At 40.4% G+C, this 21036-nt stretch overlaps 1 protein-coding gene across 2 annotated transcripts in view; it reads right to left on the bottom strand.

Moving 5' to 3' along the window:
• BRF1 (BRF1 general transcription factor IIIB subunit) overlaps nucleotides 1-21036 on the bottom strand; it is a 171795-nt gene that overhangs the window by 34703 nt on the left and 116056 nt on the right. For both annotated transcript variants that reach the window (XM_023927411.2, XM_023927410.2), the window contains exons 12-15: nucleotides 13245-13306; nucleotides 11021-11102; nucleotides 10867-10922; nucleotides 8770-9026 (exon numbers count right to left, since the gene is read on the bottom strand). In XM_023927411.2, the coding sequence (XP_023783179.2) occupies nucleotides 8770-9026; nucleotides 10867-10922; nucleotides 11021-11102; nucleotides 13245-13306 (457 nt within the window). The remainder of the gene's footprint in view (nucleotides 1-8769; nucleotides 9027-10866; nucleotides 10923-11020; nucleotides 11103-13244; nucleotides 13307-21036) is intronic.

Raw genomic sequence — 21036 nt, forward strand, 5'->3', positions numbered from 1 at the left:
CATCTGGAAATGCCTGCACACAAACAAGAAGCTTCGTGTGACTGCTCCCCTAGCTTGGTATTGGTCTTGGTAAAATAATGTATGCCATATTGCAGTCAGGGAAAGTTAACTTTTTGTTTGGTTGGCTCCTTTCCTTTCAACATTTTGCAAATACTCACTGAAGATTCAACTTCATTGACACATCTAAAACACATCAGACATACACTTCCCGTGGTTTAAACTGGAAAAATGAGCAGACACACTCTGTAAAGATCAACAAGCAGACCCTGCTGGAAAAGGGGTCCAAAAAAAAAAATCAATTCAGAAACCAACCATTTTCTAGCTGTGGAAAAAAAAAGAAAAAAGAAATCAGAAAAATCTACAGACTGAGAACAAACATTTCACAGTGCTGAAGCCCTCTCAGCCACAGGACATGCACCTCCAGGGTTTGATAACAAGACACATAACACTTCCAGCTTTTGTTTCTTCCCACTCTCCTCATCCCTGCACAACATATAACTATTTTTGCTAACATGCTATGAAGTTCAAGAGACTGCACATACATATTTATATTGTCTCCCATTAGACCCACTGAGTGTAATTTGGAAGAAAAAAGCTTGCAGAGTCTTTTCTTATAACCAACCTGAAAATGAGAACATAGATAAACAAGGCACTCACAATCCAACTGTCACACAAAATTATCTTCTGGGCTGAAATTGCTCCTATTTGGTTTTAAAATGCAAGAAGAAATTATTTCAGACAGTCACCAAAAACCCCTCCACATTTTTGTGCTGCCCAGCCACCCTCCCCTGGAATCCAACACGGGGATAACTTTCTTGAGTGGGAGGCAGAAAAGAAATATCCAATTTATATTAAACAAACAAAAAGGCTGTTGTAAAAATAAGGAGACTTGACCTGGGTCTGGGCCACAAGGTCGAGCCGGATCAATGCCTTTTTAGTTTTAAATTGAAGGCATTCTAATAATTTGGGGTAAATAGAACAGAGCACTGGATTTGGCAGATTCTTATTATTCCTGAAACACTCACACAAGTCTAGATGTGTCCTCTCCCAATCCTGAAGGGTTTATATATGTGTATTTCTCAAAGGTTCTCATAACTCCCAGCAAATGACAGCTCAGGAACACTCCTCTGCAGTCCCAGCACACAATGCTCCCTTATCCTTACACTAAACCACATTCTGACAGCATTAAAAGTCTGTACTATAAAATTTGAAGGCTCTTAATAAATGATGTACAACTAGGGATGGATGATTTGCAGCATCACTGAACTTAAATAAATTGGTATGGGTCACATCAAGGAGGCTTCTTTACATTATTTCCCCTATCACTAAGCTATTTTTTCTCCGACTGTCTTTTACAGAGTGAGGATACAGGTGGGTTAATTGCCATACTGAAATTCTGGCATTTTATTCCAGTATTCAGAAACTAATAAACTTCAAACTGAGATCTTTAACAAGAATACTCATTTTACTAATAGAACAGGCTAGAAAATCTTTTAAGTTAGTTTCTCTTGACTCACTGGCAGAACAGGCACGAAAGGGAAAATTATTCACCTCCTACAGAAGGAAGGAAAGAACTAAGGGATGAAGGAATGAGTTTTTTGCTAACCTTGCCCTAAGAAACACAACAGAAAGTTTAGAGATGCTGCAATGAGCAGGGAATGACTGTCAGCAGCAGCTCCTGCAGCAGGATGGGGACACAAGCCATGCCAGGCTGGGTGGGAACTCCCTTCCCAGGGGTGCAGAGCACAGCCAGTGAAAAACTACCCATACATGTTTAAGAATTTAATGCAGCTGTATTTTGAGAGGTACTGAGCCTGACAGATGTGAAATAAAAATGCTATTGTATCAGGGTATTGATCTTATAATAAAACAATCTTAGTAATCACAATAAACATCAATTCCTGACAAACACCTTACAGCTTGTGTAAGGACAGGTTTAGGGACAGCTGGGGTGGGGGGGGGGGGGGGGGGGGCTGTTGCTTTGCTGAGACATTTTTTGGTTTTGTTTTGGGGATTTTTATTTTGTAAGAAAATATTATTCTTTCCCCATCTTTCTGTCCTAACAGTGTCAAGAGAACTGAATTTCAGGATAAGGTAATAATCTGCTACATCATTGCCTGGACCCCAAGCTGGTTCCTGCCTCCCAGTCTCTCAGTGACATTTCCTTAACCCTGTGTCCTTCAGAGTGGTATTCCATGCAGAAGACAATGCCTTTTTCCTCCCCTGTGCTCACTTACTGAAGGAGGAAAGAGTGCTGGTCATCACATTTCAGCGTTCAGATGTTAAAACCACACACGCTCCTTTTAAAACGTGTTGGGTCAGATCCATTTCTCTCCCATTCCTGCCTCTGCTTTATCTCTCTATTACAAAAGGCTGCTTAGCTCACAGGAACAGCAGTAACCCGCAGCATTAGCCAGGTTACAACACTACAGGCTTCAGCAGATCCACTCCTCAAATCAACTGTGAACAAGCAAACCAAGTGTCAGCTCCTTTCAAGGTCATTCGGGAGGCTCTCCCCCGAAGAGATAACTTTAATAAGGAGATGCATGACTTAAAAGGCAGAACCTTGGAAGCCTTGTAGCTTAGCTTTTTGTAAATAAAATACTAAACATAATTGGTATAAACTTGTACCTCTAACAGTTACAAGATTGGAAAACACTGGTAGGAGTACTTATCAAATGTCACCATTTTCCTGTTCAAAATGAGTAATCATTTTGATTAACCTTTGATTTAAATGATTATATACCACAGCAAAGCAGAAACACACATGAAATTATACTCCAAAGAAACTCTCAAATTGCAGATCACATAAGAAAAGAGTTATGTCCAAGTGGTTAGAGATTTTATTCACCATGTACACAATATTCAAACCAAAAGCTGACTCCACACTCCCCCACCACATATACCCAAGAATCACAGTCTAGCCTGAATCCTATAGCCAACATGAGACTGCTTCCATACAAAACATTAAATAATACTAAATAACAACTAAGCTATAGAATAAACTCCTAACTACCATCTCAGCAAGGACTCCCAGTATTTTCTGTAGGGAATTTTATTCCAGGTGGGAAATCAGTGTAACCCCTCTAGTCACATATAAAAAGGTGGCCTAACATAGCACAAGAAAAGAAATAAAATTTAGTATCTCACTTTGAGTAAATACACATTTATTCCAAACCCTCTAACAGAATTCAAAGCAGAGAGAGAAAAAACAGGATATCAAAAGTATATTAGACAAAGAGCTGGAGGAAATTCTGAAAAATAAAAATACATGGCAGAAAATTAAAGCATATTAAGATCTCATCTGAAAGTGCCCATCTGTAGAGAGAATGTCCACCAAAGACAGCACAGAAAAGACTCTCAAAAGCTTCATATTCACCAAATATGGGAGTCTGTCCCTTTTCAGGAGTTCTCCTTCATCACCAATTGTCACCCTGTAGGACTGGCTGCAGACACCCACCAGCCCCCCAGAATCCACTACACCACTTGCAGACAAGGAACTTTTAAGATACTCATTCCCAAAATTTTAAACTATTACTGCAATGTCATTTTTCTTAACAAAGATGGCTCTGAACCAAAACTCTCTTCTTGACACTGAATCAAAAATGCTCTTTTATAATCACCTGGTTTAACTAATACAAAGGTTTTAAGATGCTCAGGAATCCATTAGATTATTCAAACTAAGCTTTGTTTCTTACTGGTTTGGATTGGCCTCAGTCATTTGGAAAACATGAGCTGATGCTCCTCCCCTCCACAAATACCAGTCTCATAATGTAGAACTGAAATTATCGTACATTGAAAAAAAGTTTCCTTTGGTTTTATAAAAATCAGTGAGAAGCCATGGCCAATGCAGAATAAGCATTCATAGAATCATAGATTCTATCATAAAATCACGGAATAGTTTGGCTTGGAAGGGACTGTCCAAGGTCAGCTGGTCCAGCCCAAGGGACAGCTTTCACTAGACCAGGTTGTTCAAAGCCCCATCCAACCTGGCCTTGAACATTTCCAGGGATGGGGCCACCCACAGCTTCTCTGGGCAACATTCAGACTTGCAGCTGAGTTTGGAGCACCCAGCCTTACAGATCAATAACTCCATCCTGGACACCAGAAAGGGACAACTGCAAACAAGGGTGGAAGCTGGGGGAGCCAGCTGAGGGCCTCTCATTGCTTCCCCAGGCTCCTCAAAAGCATCAAAATTAGGCTTTTGCCCATATTTTACTCTCCAGGGAAATATGATTCCAATTAGAGACAAGAAAGCACCATGCCATTTATCAGGGTAAAGCAGATGTCGCATGCTAGGCTGCAGAAAAGCATCACATACGTTGTTCCTAATAAAGAGGATTTTTCTGGACTTCTGACACCCACTGAAAAGCTAACAAAAATGCAGCTGGAGCAGATGCTAACTGAAAATGTGCATCCTAGAGCAGGAACTTGAGCAGCAGAACAAGTCCCTGGTACTGAAAGGGCAAAATTCCCAATACCCAAATCCTCTAAAGCACAAGTGGAGCCATGCACCAAGCTGTACTGGCAATACAGATAGTCAGCAAATACAGGTGAGACCATAGAGAGAATTTGGAGGTGAATTTTCAAATCTAATCAGATCTGAGATGACTAGTAAGGGTTTTTGTCATACTCATAGCAGGCATGATTTGGTTTGCTATTATATATTCATATGGTTCCATTCAGAACAACCTTGTTTCATTACAAGAGATTCCACTGTGCTTCACAGTCCTGCTTCATTTCTTCCAAGGCAAATTCTTCAGGAGATTAACCTGACACATTTACTCCCCTGATAATAGATCCTGTCTTTTCTGATATCATTACCAATTTCAAGCACATAGCAAGAAATAGGCTTAAAATTTTTTAAAAGTAGTGACTTGAAAGCTTTCTTGTTCTCACATTTTCTTGGTACAACACATTTCACTTTACATGTAATGTTGTAAAATTCAGCTCAAGTAAATATAAAATAAATTATTAAGCTTCTAACCAAGTACTTCCAGTCCTAAAACCCCTCTTTATTGAACTTGAAGTGCTCCAGTGCTCGGCACAGCTCTAACTGGAGTTCAGCTTTTAAGCAGCTTGAAGCAGCAATTGTTCTTTTATTGGAGTTCAACATATTATTCTTATGTTTCATATGCACACAAGACATTAGTGAAGATAAACTGTGCAACTGGTAATTGAAATTAGACTTGCAACATCTATTATGGTAGCATCACTGTGCCACATCTTCAACACACTAGGAATGAAAAGGCTTTTGCATATGAAGCACCAGTTGTGACACTCACTGGAACAAAAATGCAATAAGAAATGGAATTAAATACATTCACACAACATAAAGTTGCCTAAAATTACTTATATTGTCATTACTAGTCTTCTACCATCCTGACAGATAAGTTAGCCCCCAGTATAATTCTGGAAGATGTGTCTGAGGAAAGCACAGCTTTTTCTAAGGCTCAAGAAGTTCACACTGAAGAAAGCTGTTTAAAACATCAGTTTGCCTCTGAAAATACTGATGTACATAATATCTACCCACCTAACAAAAAGAAACCTGCATGATCTTTGGAAGAATTCTTTGAAAGTAACTTCCTCACAAAACTCCAGAAATTACCAAACATTTCTGAGATTCCAAAATTAGGATTTTTTTATAAAATAAGATGTAGATAAAACTATATTTTCCTTGAAATCCAAGTAATCATTAAGTAATTATAGTATCAACAAAGTTCTAATAAAAGGGCCACCAACTGAAAGACTATCCAGTTTAAGCGTACTCCTGGGACCTGTCTAGCATTTCAGCTCTTTATAAATTTCTTCCAAATCAACAATTTTTTACAAGACTGTAAAATTTGCCTATCATTAACACATCAGGAAACAAAAGCTTCTCTGTATTTTAATTGATTAATGCTGTTACTGCTACTTCATGTGATATTAAAAAAAGAAAAAACACCCAGAGATTGCACCCTGTCTGGTTGGGGTAACCATTTTTTTAGTGATAATCTAAAGTCCTCTGTATGGAAATAACAGCACAGACTATTTTAGAGCAAAAGGCAATTAGAAAGATGGAAATGAAGATCAATTTCCTATTTCCAGAGTGCTTCAGACTGTATACGAAGACGACTTTAAGACACATGACAAACTTGGCTACATCATCTGTCTAAATCTGGTGTGGTAAGTAAAATGACTTGCAAAAGGAAATCAAGAAAGATATTTATCTATATATATTAAAAAATTTCCATTTTTATACCATTAGAGGAGCACTGCTTTAATCACCAAGAATGGATACTCGTTTCCCATCCTGTAACTTGGTACTCCCTGTACTGGCACCTCCGAATTGGGATCAGAACTAAAGAAATAGCTCCTTGAAATCTGACTACAACTCCAGCCAGCTAAAGAACTGGATCAAAGCCTGGTTATTCATGGTGCTACTGGAGTCAGATGCAGCTTACTAAATATTTAAAATACATAAAGATAAATATTCAGGCCTATAAATCACTACAAACCAAAACAATAGATTATTTTTAAGGTCCCTTCCAACCCAAACTATGATCCCATTTCTGCAAATGCCTCCTGGAAAAAGACACATTATATGCTTCATTCATTTTCTAATGAGCAACGTTCAGGAGTTTTATTATTATTAATTGCATATAAATTATCATGATTTTTGTATCCCTGGGAAAGTATTTAGCCATTCACCTCTCAGAGGAACAATACTGAACAAAGGCATTGAATGCAAGGCATATAAGAACAATGCAGAACACAGAAATTTATGCATGTCATTTAAAAGGCATGGCATTTTAAAAAATCAAAAGTATGTCATAAATCTTATAATTATAAGGGGAAAAAAAAAAAGCCCAACTAATGTTTGTCAAGTCCTTGATAATATTTAAGCAAGAGCACTGCCTACTTCAGGAGTGCAAAATCTTCTTAGCTCACTTATCTGCATGTATCCTCAACTTCCTCTGAAGTGTTCTGCTGCAAAATTCATTGTATCCAAGATCTGCTAATCATCATCAGGAAACTCTGTTATGCATCTTAAGGATGTACTTTAAGCTCTTGAGAGGAAAAATAAATATGTTTTATTAGCTGCTTTTGGAAAATACTGATTTATATTTATTTAGAAACCTTTTCAAGTTGCACCACTGTTAAATTAAATATTTATGGCATGATTTTCCAAAGAGTTTAATATCTGTTAAGAGTTTTACATGCTGACTTCATCAGGAGTTCCAAGGGCCCAACATTTCTGCAAACCTCAGAAGTGACAAGGCTGGGATGTGGTGAAGGGTTTGAGCTTGGATGTCACTGCTGAGCTCTGAAATGCAACCAGGATTGTGCCCAGCCCCTACTTACCACCCAGCACTGCACTTCAGACAACTGAATTGGTCCTACTTTACTGGAAATACCAGAAATATCACTCTTTAATACCTGTTAACTACAACTAAAGCATAAGATAAATGCTGTTAAGTTAATCCCCAATGCATATTCACCATCCTTTACCAGTGGGAAACTTATGTGCAACTTACAGGGGAGCCTAAAATCCCCAGTGAGTCAACAGCTGGAAAGCAAAGCTTTTGACACTGAGAACAAGGAGTTGAATGAGGATGAAGCCAAAAATACAGAATAAAGAAGAAAGTCTGATACACTGTAAAAACCTGTATCTGGTGACAGTGGGAGCAGTGACTTTAGCATTTGGCTTCTCAGCCCAAACTGAAGCCCACGCCCCTGGCCTCGCTGTCAAATGACGTTAAAATAAGTTTTTAGGTTTTGCCATCCTTATGTTCCTCAGCTTCTGAGCAATTTGCACTTACTGTCCTTCCCAGCATTCCCAGTTTTCAGGTATCCCATGTATCCTGTTCTTTCACCAACAGATGTTTTCTCACACCTTGTAGGTGGCTGCCCTCTTGCCCTCCCAGGTCCCTTACATGTTTCAACACATGCCTAAATCTGAACAGTGCAGACATCATTTAATATTTCAAAATCAAATACCAAGATTTCCTTGTGGCATTAGGTCTATAATTCTGGCAGTAAATAAATAGGCAATAAATAAATAACATGTAAGTAAGAAATTACTTTACATCAAAATGATTCAAATGATGATCCAATGTGGCTTCATAAACCAAAGACAGATAAAACAGTTGAATGCTGCAGATTGGACACACCAATCTCCTTATACATTTTACAGCACACTACAAATCTGCCCAGCAAGTTGAGTATTTCTCTCATTAAAACAGGAGCTTTCACCACACTATAAAACATTTTCAAATGCAGACCAGAAAACCGACAAGCATATTTACTGTAAAGCTTTGTATTTGTGTCATCAATTAACAACGAAAGTTTGGAATAAAACTAAAATTAAAGCTAATCAAAGCAGCTAGCTGTCAAAACAGATGGGAACTATAGTTTTCAAATCAAGCAAGAAGGCAAAGCTTTTGAACATTTAGTGTCATGTCAGCTCATACAGACAACTTAAAGGAAGGACAACAAATGTCGGGATTTTATGAAGAAAAGGTGTCCCTGGCTGATAGATCCACATTTATGAATCTCCATTAATTTTGTGGGTCTTTTTGCTTCAGGATGATTAACTCACACCAAAGCAGACCTCTGAAACGTGAACTGTAAATAAGGTGTCGCCATGACAGTGCAGGCAAAATAAATAAAAACAGAGTCCTGACATTATTTTAGCCTCAAACAAATGCTTCAGTCCCTACATTGTCTGGCTCAGAAAGATACATAGACAGTCTCACAGACAGAGATATAAATGAACAATTGCAGTACCTTTTTCCCACACTGTTTACAGGGTTGGCTATATTCCTACTGGCAATAGATTTTCTTCTTGACAGCTTCTTGGTGTTGGTGCTGTCATCAGTGCTGTCATCCTCTTTCTTTGGTGTGTTACTTCCTTTGCTGTTCAGGTCCCTTAGCACATTATAATTAATTTTACTCGAGATTTTCTTCTGTTCTAACATCTTTTCAATTGCCTCTCCTGCTGTGCTGGCTTGAATTGGCTCCCGCTTCTTTGCAGATTTCTTTGGCTTAATTAAAATATAAAATTAGTGATGTAGATATAAACAAAGTTTCCATGAAGCAGAGGGGCAAGCTGGAGTGCAGCAGTCCTGGCTCAGGTGCTGCTGATGTGGGGGATGCAGGTGATGTGCCCAGGCTAAGCCAGTGCTCCATCTCCTGCCACTCAATGGGATCAAAGGGTCTCTTTTCTCCAAGAGATGTTTGTTTGCTTTTTTGCCAAATGCCCAGAGTTTATTAGAAATTCTTTACTTAATAGAGAGAGAGAAGGATGGGTCATTTTTCACTTATGAAAAAAAAGGGGGAGGGAACTCCTGTTACAGGAATAGGGACCTCAAAGCTTTATCACCCAGCATGGAAATAAAGCATCTCCCCTGTTAAAACTGCCTTTAAAGCGAGAGTGAAGCTAGGACATGACTCCCCAAAGCACTGAGAACTCCCTATCAGAACTCCAACTGTGTTTCATACCAAATCTGAACACAGTGTGGGAAAGGCTCTACCCAGCTCCTCCTCCACACTGAAAAGGCCAAGAGCACAAGCAGCAGCAGCTTCCCAAGCACGGGCTGGCACCAGCACCAAGGGACAGGGAGCAGGAGGCTGCAGACTTGGGAGCACTGTCACCTGCAGCTGCCTCTCCCAGGCACAGGCTGGGAGCCTGGCTGATGCTGGGCAGAGCCAGGCAACCAGGAACAACACTGGAGAACATTTCCAGCCATGTCCCATGCCTGGGTGGGTACGAAAAAAAACCACAACCCAGAATCTCTGTTTCTCATTTGGCATTTTCCTATTCAAAGGAAGCTTTTAACACCAAGCTCTGCGGGAGATTTATTTTTTAATGGATAATAGCCCCTCTGTTTACCTACATGGGTCAAGTGCTACCTTGAAATTGGAAAGCACCATATTAATCAAGTTCTACTCGAGCTGTCAGAAACAATAAAAGGTTAGAGAAAAACTCCTGTGTTGTCCGAACAAAAAAGGGGGTGTTTGGGCTACGGGGCAGTGCCAACGAGTTATACAATTTTGAAAATTGCTGGTAGACTGCCACGTTTGCATAAATGCAGGATGAATGAGAAACTCTGAAGTATAAAACAGTGTTTCATTGTCTGGTTTTGTTTTTATTGTTGAAATACCTAGGGGAAGCAGGAAACGCTGCCTTTCACATTAGTCGGAAAAAAAGATAGAGGATATACACACTAAAAACTAACATGGGTTTTAGTTGCATGTGGAAGATTTGACTTGTCACTTGCTCAATTACACAAAATACTAATGCTGTAAATCGTGAATATACAGCCAATTAAGCTGCTTTAAACTGCTAAACATGGAGACAGGACATGCCATTTGTTAACATAACCGTTGCATTCTTTATGAAAGGTAGAACAAAATACCCCTTCAAGTGACTGTAACAAGGATCTGTTCAGTTCTCCATAAAGAAATCATTATTGTAAGAGCAAAGAAAGCCACTGAAGTTATGGCAAGTACAAACAAATTCCCCATGCACACGTTAAAAAAAAAAAAAAAAAAAAATCAGACATGTCTTAAAACCTGTATTTTAATAAGCAAGCAATTAGAACAGCAATCATAAATGCAAAGAGCCAGCTCTCACTTTGACATGCACAGAATTTTCTCATAATAGCAATTTAAAATAAAAGTTTGGGCAAGAAAGTGTTTTACTCACCACCTAAAAAAAAAATACAGCCTTGCAATTCAGTAACAGCTAGATGTACAGGAGCTTTTGCTCCTTTAGTGGTGACCTGTACCATTATGCCCATACATCTACAGAGAGCTGACCAGCAGATAAAATAAATTTCCAGAACATTTTTCAACAGACACAGTTAACACACAATTTAATACCTTGTGTTCCTTATAAATCCCAAGCTCCTTCTCTTTTGCTATTCTTGCTTCTTTTTCTGAAAGATGACAAAAGGGTAACCAACATGAAGATTACACAAGACTATGTATTTCAGCAACACCAGCCAAAAGGCAAATTTCAGTCCTACATACTTACCTTTTTGCTCCTTCAAATAATCTGCATTCTCTTTCATCCACAGCTCTGCTTTTATCTGAGCTTCAGCTTCATTAAGTATATACTAAAAGAGAAAACAAATTTATCTACATTCAGAAATCAAATTGAAAACCACAGAGCAAAACTGAACTGAAAAACCACTGGCAAGGTCAATCCATATCCCATTTTTAAAAATACATTAAAAGAAAACATGAGTGATATAAGACAATCAGAGAGCATTTCTAGCAACATCTGAAGCTGGCACAAGCAACAACCTGTTTTCAAAAAACAGTGCTTGGTTTCCAAACTATGATGAAGTGACCAAAAACCATCTAGGACTCATTATACATGGTCTATTAATTAAAAAAAAATTATCCTGGGTTTATGATCTTTTTTCATATGATACAAGAGGCTATCATGACAATGTGGTTGTCTGCAAGTAATTCTGTGTGTTGATGGTGGTCTGTAATTCAAAACAGGATAGGAACCATTGCCCTATGTGACCAAAACAAAAAACATGTGTTTTCTGGGTAGGTTTCTGTGAAGCTTTACACAGTTACTGAGATTATTAGTTCAATGGCCACATCTGTGTGAAAGAAACCAGCTCAGATTGCTGGAGCTTTAGTCCTCTAGATTTCAGACAGCTGGGCTCAGTAACCACATGTAGACATTTTGCAGTTAACTCTACCTAATCTCTGTAATATCTTTAGTGGGAATGGAGCTGTAAAATACATCTAGGACTATCCAGATGAATCACAGAAATAAATGGACAGGTAGCAATTACTTAATTGTAGATGACCTAAATGTAAAATGAAGCCCAGTATTTAGCACAATTATCAATGAAACAAAAGTTCTCTACAGACAATGCTGTTTGGGAGTGAAGAACAGCAGAATGGAGAAGACAAATTAGGTCATCCATCATGAACAAGACACTTTAATTTTAAGCAGTGCCTGAGACTTGTAAAACTATGTTTAAGTGCAAGAAAAGCAATCAGAGGTTTCTCCATCTTTTGGATCTGAACATTGAAGATTTTCTCCATAGTAAGATGTACATCTAGGATTTCATAAGAAAAGTAATTCCAGTCAAATGAAACTAATGCAGGGAAGAGTCCTTCCTCCAAGGGCTAAGCATGCAAGCAAATGGCTGTGCAGGCCCTGGTTTATCAGACCAATATTTTTACTCTTTCATCTGCTTCTATTAAAAGTGGGCCATAACAGTAAAATCCACTTTATCCTAGCTCAGTTATTCATCCCTCTTAGGCTTTCAGAGATTTCATAATTGTGGGCTTCCAATATTACAGTCTATTGCCACAGAAATGAACATAAAGTCATAAAAGCAGAGTTATGACTTCATCATATAGCCTAGGAAGAGCAGAAGATGTGTTCCTCCCCTGTGATTGTTTAAATTATGGACTGGCTATGGTGAGAAGGATGGTGAAAGCAGCCTTCCTGCTCCCTCCATTCAATGTCTGCTCAGATCGTGAGACCCTAATGCCCAGCCTAGCAAATCCCAGCTCACAGGTATGCTTTGGAGAGCAGTAATTCCTCTGCAACCTCATCAGTCTCAGTGATTCTGCACCCCAAAATAAATTTTCAGCACTGGCATTATCTGTTCAAATGACACTGTAAACCAGCTAGAGAGGGCATCAGGCTCAGAGAGCTGGACTGCCACGTGTCCAGGCACTGACCAGTTGTGTGGCCTCCAACAAGCCCTTTTCCACAGCCATGCATCTGTCCCACTGAGTCTATATGTTAAATACATGTCACTATATATGTTACTTTTTGCTGCCACACAAATAAAAATGAATCCAGAAAACATCACAGAAATCTTTGGAAGTACATAGGAGCCACACATGCTGGTTTTACAGTTTGGTTTCCATGGCAGCCTCCTATGTTGAATCTGTCTTAATTAAATAATGAATGTAGAGCTCCACCAAACTTTTTAAAGTTCTCCTTTGGAATAAAAGACATTCTAAAACATAATTATTCCAGCATGTTAAAAGCAAGCAGCAGCCTCATAAATATATATAACTTGGGCATGGAACACCAAATTCACAGGTTTGCATGAACATTAGATTTCAGATCACTGAAATTGCTCAAACCTCTCTACAGATTGGAGAGAAGAGGCAGTTGAAAAGAGAGGATAAACCAGGTAAGAACCATCTTGTCTCTCTCAGACATCCAGGCAACCAGGACAAAAGACACCCAGGACAACAGGGCACCTTACCCGATCTATTTCACTGTCATCGATTCCACTCAGATCTAATTCACCATCTCCTGTATTCTCACCTACAGAAAAGAACACATTTTAATCAGCCTATATGTTTGTCCAAAGTCTATTGCAACTTAAGTTCTGCAGTAATGTAACACTTCAGGACTGTCCTTCAGAGATTTGCAACCTTCTGCCTTCATCCAGGAGGTTTAATGTGTTGCTGAGTATTTTCAATACAGAACTTCACGCACACAAATTCATCACATTGGATTAATTTAAAACTCAGCAACCAGCACAGTCTTCATCAGTACTAAAAATCTGCCAGAGACTTCCAGTCACATTTTTTTTCACCCATTTTAATTTACAGACACAAATGTTCAGCAGGAAACTGGTGAAACCATTTCAAAAAGATGACAACTTTTCTTTCATCATAACAAAAACTTCTCTGTCAGAGCATATAGGTCAGTAATTTGTCTCTAAATTATGACTTAGAAAATATTTTCTATTTTCAGGGAAGCAGCACAGACCACTGCTGACAGTTACACCATGGCTTTCTTCTTGACTTTCCATAATTACAATTTCACTATAATTTTGCTAGTTTGGTAAGTTGTTAAGACTTCTGAAAACAAATTTTCAAATATTCCATCCATTGAAAAGCGTAACAGCACAGAACTGAGGCTTAATTTGTGACTGGAACAGCATACAGCTGCAAAACCTGATTTTCCACATCACATTAAAGAACTATAGCAATACACTATTAATGTAGTCCAGGTAGAGAAGAAAACAAATTATTTAACAAAGCCTTATGCTGGGGAATGAAGCAACCTTCTTGGTCATCTCCATTACATCTAATAAAGATCAAACAAGAAGTGACCTCACCAGTTCACTTGCAGAAAAATATAAACAAATTACATTTCAACAATCTGCAATAACAAATTAAAACCAAAGTGGTGCAGAACAGCTTGGCATATTCACAGTTCCCACTCCCCAGTACTAGGGATGTGTCTCCCCACAAACCAAGATCTTTGAATGGATTGATTCCCCAGCCTGGTGCTCCTGCACAGCACTGGACCAGCAGAGAGTGGTGCCAGCAGCAGCTCCAGGATCCAGTGACAGGTCAAGGCAACCAAATGGTCAAGTCAAGCAAAGCTTGCAGTGAAGAGCACTCCCAGAAGATAAAAAAATTATCTGCTTGACAAAAGTCAGGGGTTTAAGCCAGTTGCCTGAAGTATGTGAAATGACAAGACTGGGAATCCAACAAAAAGCCAGGTTAGGAATGAAGTCTGAGTTTGCTGAGGTGGTGCAAAGGCTATGGCTGCTCAACAGACACTCCCTGGGATCAGCCACTGAGCACTCACTGAGGACTCAGGTCTTTTCAAAATCCACCTGAAACAATCAACAGAAAGTTTTATGCTTTCTACCCAAGCCACAACCAAAATGGATTTTAGCCCCCCACAAAATGTCCCATCACAAGGAACAGCACAGAATCACAGAGTGGTTTGAGTTGGAAGAGACCTTAAAGATTGCCCTGTTCCAGCTTCCAGCCATGGGCAGGGACACCTTCCACCAGACAAGGTTGCTCCATCAAGCCTGGCCCTGGACACTTCCAGGCATGGGACGTCCAGTTTCTCCAGACAACATATTCCAGTGTCTCACCATCTTCATAGTAAAAGATTTCTTTTCAATATCCAATCTAAAACTTCTATCAGCTTGAAACCATTTCCCTTTGCCCAGTCACTCCATGCCCTTGTAAAAGGTCCCTCTCCACCTCTTTTGTAGCTCCTTAAGGTACTGAAAGGCTGGAGGTTGATCACCCTGAAGCCTTCTCTTCTCCAGGCTCAACAATTTCAGTTTTCACAGCCCCTCCTCACAGCAGAGGTGCTCCAGCCCTCCATAACATTAAGGGTTTTTTTTCCTGAGATTGTCTTATAGAAATAATAACAAGTTTACCAGTTCAGATAATCTGGTGCTAAAGACTTTAGCACCAAAAAGACTTTAAAGAACATTTCTCCCTGCCGTTATATTTAAAAATTAATCACACACTAGTCCCAGGCACCAGATTTACTTTACAACCCTTTTTCCCCAAAATACTTTAGAAGTGCAGAAGATTTTATAATAACTCCATAATTGATCAGTACATATGCTTTTCTTCTGGTCTGATCTCTGCACAGTGCAGTAAGAGCAGAACTTTCTGCACCAGTGCCAGCAGCTTCTCACGCAGGCACTCTGCTACCAGCCAGGCAGGCAGGGATGCACCCCCAGGACATGGCCCAGCACCCCCTGGCTTGAGGATGGGGAGGAAAAGCAAGGTGACAAAATACATCCCTGTGGTTTGCTGCCTTTTTAATACAACTGACTGAATTTTTTTTAGCACAGCATAATCATTTAAAGTGTGGAGGGGAATCACCCAAGGGAGCGCAGGGTATTCTGAAAGAGAGTACTGTACATCTCTCCTGCTGGAACCGAGACAGAAACTTCCAGTGAGCAAAATGGCTGAATTTTCACCAAGGAAATGAGTAAATACTGAGTCCACTGTCTGAGACACCCTCCCAGGAGATGGTCCACCTGGGTCCAAGAAATGTTCCATCATATAAAATAAAACAGCTCAACAGCAGAGTGCAAGGGAAGTCCCAACCAGGATAACCTGGTTCCTAGGCTGGAAGCAGTTCATACAAAAATGGAAATTGAACTGAGTCTCCCATAGGCTGGGTAGCACTTTAATCACCAAACTGTAGGACAGAAGGAGGGATGGCCTCCACCTTCATTGCATTGTCTACCCCTTGTTTCCTCAAGGGTGTTTTGGGGAGAAAGCCCCCAAATTTTCAATTTGGTTTACCTGCATGAATAAAGGATTTCTTTTTCTTCACTGTTCATTGTACCAGATAAACTAAAGTGTCCACTGTCAACACAGGCTTGGAATTATGGACAGAATAAAACTGAGTCAACCTTGAAAATCACTAGTAAGTTCTTAAAATCATAGGCTGGGAAACCAAAACTTGGAAGTGGTGATGAACATACCTACTGTTCAACTTTATATAAAATTGATCACAATATTTATGGTAGTAAAAACCGCCAAAGCATCTTAAAAATAATAAAAGTATCCCACTGAAATCAAGCTGCCACTGCTTTTCATCATTATACACCTTGCTCCTCCTATACCCCACTATATTTTTGGATCAGAGGTTTAAAATTTAATATGTCACAGTACAGTAGGTGCCTGTTCTCTTATACAGCCTTAACATGCCAGACTGAAAATGATGCAATTTCAGGCACCATGAACAATTTTACTTGTCATTTTAAATATAACTTGTTACTGAATTAGGTGCCAGTTTTTCTCATTGGATCAATTAGCAACAGGGACAGAAAACTCATTCTCCAACTGTTAAATTGCAGAGAAGAATCCAGAAGCAAGTTACACGTAATAAGCGTATCTTAGACCCCCATAACAGCAGTGGAGGGAGTAATTGCAGGATATCCCTCTGCCTGCAAATCTTCCTTTTTCCTGCCATGGCAATAGGCATTCATTAAATGGGTTTTTCAGAAGTGAAGGTGCCTTCAAATTCCGAATTTAATGCTTTCACTGAGAAAAAAAAAACATGTTTCATTACAGAATGCCAATTCAAAATAAAACACATCCATTTTGGCATGAACATTTCCGTGGCAATCATTTCCAACAGGAGTAGACCCTACCAGCCACAAATATCTGTCTGCTTGATGCTACACGGTTCACTGCAGGGCATGGAAAGCAAACCCATTGCTTTTTTATGTACCAGAAAGATCTTCCCAGCTGCTAAACTTTTCAAATTGATTTCTAAATTATCATTTTCTCTTTTAATAAAAGGTTGAAATGAAATGTTCGACGAAATAAAAACACAGATGTGGCCAACATCTGGTCCAGCCTCTTAAGAGCTTATTTAAAAGCAGTAGCATCACGTGGCACAGCTCTGAGACATCACGGATTTCTTCTGTCAAGAAAAACAACCACTTTACTGGAGGGCACAGGCAAAAAATAGGTTGGGCATTAAAAACAACACTCCTCCCCTTCCCTCCAAATCCAGTTGTTCAACGAAAGGATCACCACGAAGAGCTTAGAGCAAAGACCAGCTCTTTTCCATCCTCGCCCAACATCTCTGTAGCAAGTGGAGGAGGATGGGCACTTCTAGAGCTTTCCATCAAGGTACTGAATCAGCTACATTCATACTACCTAAAACCATCAATCATACAGCCACCTCCCTAAAAGTTTAAAAATAAACTCCCCCCAAAGCCCTCCCTTTACAGCCTTTTAATGTCTCTCCAACCAATTCCAGTAGACATGAGGGCTACAATCAGACACTGGGGATTAGGTTTGTAAACCTGTAGGATTAATAACTGTTCTTGTCATTACTAAATACAAACTAAACTGTCTTTTAACACACCCTCTCCCTGCCTCTGTGCAGCTAGGTAAATGCATACATAGTTCACTATTATGGGGATTTATTACAGCGGAATCATTCCACCCAATATATTTTAAACCCCACATTTTTAAAAACAGCCACATGAAGAATATGTTTTTCTGTTTCTATTACAGGAGGCAGCACTATTTATTGCTCTGCCCAGATAAGAGGATTTCCTTGCAGACAGAAATGGAGGCTGAACACTTCCCAGGAAATCCTCTAGAGCAGATATAATAGAAAGGCCCTTGGTCCTCTGGTCCTATGCAGCAAATACATCCTTCATCACACCGTTTCATAGCAAAGAGTTTAAACAAAGAACCTTTCCACCTATTTGGCACAACACCAGACACCAAGCACTTCCAGCACAACAAAATCTGAAAACAGTTGAGAGATACATTTTCAGCTACAAAAATCCTTAAGCAACAAACCAAACAACCTGAGCCCATGGCAGCAGAAACACTGGGATTGATTGCTGCTCTCCAGGGAGGGATTAAATCCAATGGGAGCCACAGAAAGCTCCTGCAGATCATCAGAGGGACCCAGTGGGCAGAAAGGCTTTAACATCTCAAATTGATGAGTGAGGCCAGTGCCACTTTGGGAACTGCAACTTTGGGGAGTGTGAAGGGAAGTTGGTGGCTTAGCATCAAAAAGGGCACTGCACAACCATGCCAGGATATAATTGATTAGCTGATCAGAGGGGACACAAACCCATCCGGAGGGGGAGATAACTGATTTACTGAGGGGTGTAAAAGGGACAGTCATTAAGGGTGGGTAATGACAGGAGGGGAGAGGAGCCGGGCAGACAAAGTGCCGTGGTGATCGTGCTGTAGGGACCAGGCAGGGAAGAGAAATGGATGGGAAAATGCTGCAGGAGCAGCAGCAGCACAGGATGAAGTACAAGGATCGATGGGTGTGCAAACGAACACACCACACATGAAGGCATAAGCAGAGTCTGCAGGGCCATATGAGTGGAGAACACTGTGATTTTCACTAACACAGGGCAGGAGCCTCCCTCCAGAGCAGGCTGGGAGGTAATCCTGGCTGTTTAAGCTGTTGCCAACCCCATTGCTCCAGGTAAGGCAATCCCAGCCCGCCCTGCCATGCTCCCATCCCACAGCATCACCCTGCAGCTGCCAAGGGCTCCAGCTCCCCCAGCTCACCTTCAGCAGCATCATCATGTGCTGTCACAGAAGAAGCATTCCCCAAAAACAAAACGGAAGGGCAGAACAAAATTAATTGCACTTGCTGATGAAATAAGGTCAGAAAACACATGACGTGTATGCTCATATTTAAGAGAAAATGTTTTTTACTTTATTGTACCTGGAGCCACCTTGAAAATTACAGCCTACTCCTTCACAGTGCCAAATCGACACCACGATTTAGGTCTGGTGGCGTACAGAGCACACGAGGCCATGCGCACAACATAAAGATAAATGAAGTCTGTCACTTTATTATTTCCTTCTGCCAAGGCAAGGTTAAGGGGTCCTCTCCAGCCAAAGCCAAGTTTCCAGCCTGCTAGTTCCTCGGAGAAAGCAAACACATCACACCACAGAGTGAGGCCCTGTCTTCCCAGAAACATTCATTCCTGCTGACGAGGGATGGTGGGAAGCGCTGCCGGCCGGCGCCGCGCTGCCCAGCACGGCCAGGGCACACAGCCCTGCCTCTGCAGAGTGCCCACTGGCCAGCTCCTCACACTGGGACCGTAACAAGTGTAGAGGCAGAGCCAAAAATAGCGAAAATGAAGGGCAAAGAGGGAAAAGGCTCAATTTAATAAAAAAAAGGAAGTCCACATACTCTACTATTGCAAGGTCAGCCTGTAGAAAAGCTGGGATGTACAAGCTCATCGGCTATTTCCTCACTCCTGTCTACTGAAAATAGGACTTTCTCACCAAGCAAAGCAGAGTAACAGCCAGGGCCAGCCCTGGATGGTTTGCAGGCACTGCATTGGGCTCATCTGCTGTAGGCAGAAGATTTTTCCTACAGCACTGGGCCTGAATGCAGCGCAGCACTAGAATCCCATCTTTATTAAGTGTCTGTGTCCATTTCCCCACACTGAGACTCAAGGTCCAGATGCTCTGTCCTGCACAGCTGAGTGACACCCGACAGCCTTCCCCCAGCAGCCACCTTCCTATGGTGGTCTCAGAACCATTACCCCTTCACAGGAACAGAATTTCAGATTTGTGGTGCTTAATGATATAAGGAAATAAATTATGAGAAAAGCTTTTCCTGCAGTCAATCACTCTCATGGAACTTTTGTTAGTGAATATATTTTTTATAAATTAAATTTCAGTTTGGGAAAAAAAAAAAAAGCACCTAACCACCAACCCTGCTGCTTTCCTGGGAGCACATCCATACTGAAACAAATGCTACTGTTTAACTTCATAGTCCATGGAGGGTTTAACCAAACCACATCCTCATACTTTACATCCAGTTAGAGGTTATACCACTCATCTAACAGACATGGAAACTTGTTAACTTATACTTAATACTTCAGAGAAACAGTTAATCTCTCCATTCTTTCCAGAAATTCACCCTGCAATATATATTTTTTTTTCAAAGCAGGTAGTACAAAACCAGCCCAGGAATAAACAAAACCCTTCTGATTCTGAAGAATTTTCTTTGAAAAGGTAAGCTCCTGTTCATTGAACTACACAGCAACATAAAAAGCCCTTAAGAAAAAGCCCCTTTCAACCTCCTAAAATAAATACAGCTGAAAATTAGGCTTTTGAACAGAAGAACATCTTGACACTGTCCTCAAAACCAGCAGCAGATGTTCTTCTGGAATAATGTTCATGTTCCCCCAACACCTTTGGAAAACAATGATAAAAAGCATGGTTTATGCAACCTACTTGTTCCAACCTGTCGTTCTTTTCCAAGCTCACAACCCCACTGCCATGACTGAGTGCTCAGAGAACACCTGCTTTCAACACTATCAAAAAAGTTCTCTTTTGCTGATGGAACCAATAATCAAACTGACCAATACTCTACCCAGAAACATACTACCTAACTACCACAAATGACATTTTTCAGTGCCAAACTCTGGAAATTGCAAGAGCTCCCATGCATAGACACAAGTCTTCTCCAGCCTGTGATTTCTGCACCCAGCAATGCCAAGACCATGGTGCTAGTGCCGAAAGTGCCACACACTCACACCTCAGCCTACGTTCATACATTCACCCCCTCCTGCCTGAGCAGTTATGGACTTAAAACTTTTTAAAATGAAAACTATAAAGACAGATTTCCCCTGCTTATTATGCTTTTCCAGACGATCACCAATTCCCTGCAGTATTTTCCTCCTTTGCCTTTTATGCTGTTCTTGGCATCTTTTCTCCCCTTTCCCTTCCCCCAGCCTTCGTTCTTCTTGGTGCCTTCTG

This window comes from Cyanistes caeruleus, chromosome 6 (assembly GCF_971803275.1).
Source record: "Cyanistes caeruleus chromosome 6, bCyaCae1.hap1.1, whole genome shotgun sequence".
Lineage (NCBI taxonomy): Eukaryota > Metazoa > Chordata > Aves > Passeriformes > Paridae > Cyanistes > Cyanistes caeruleus.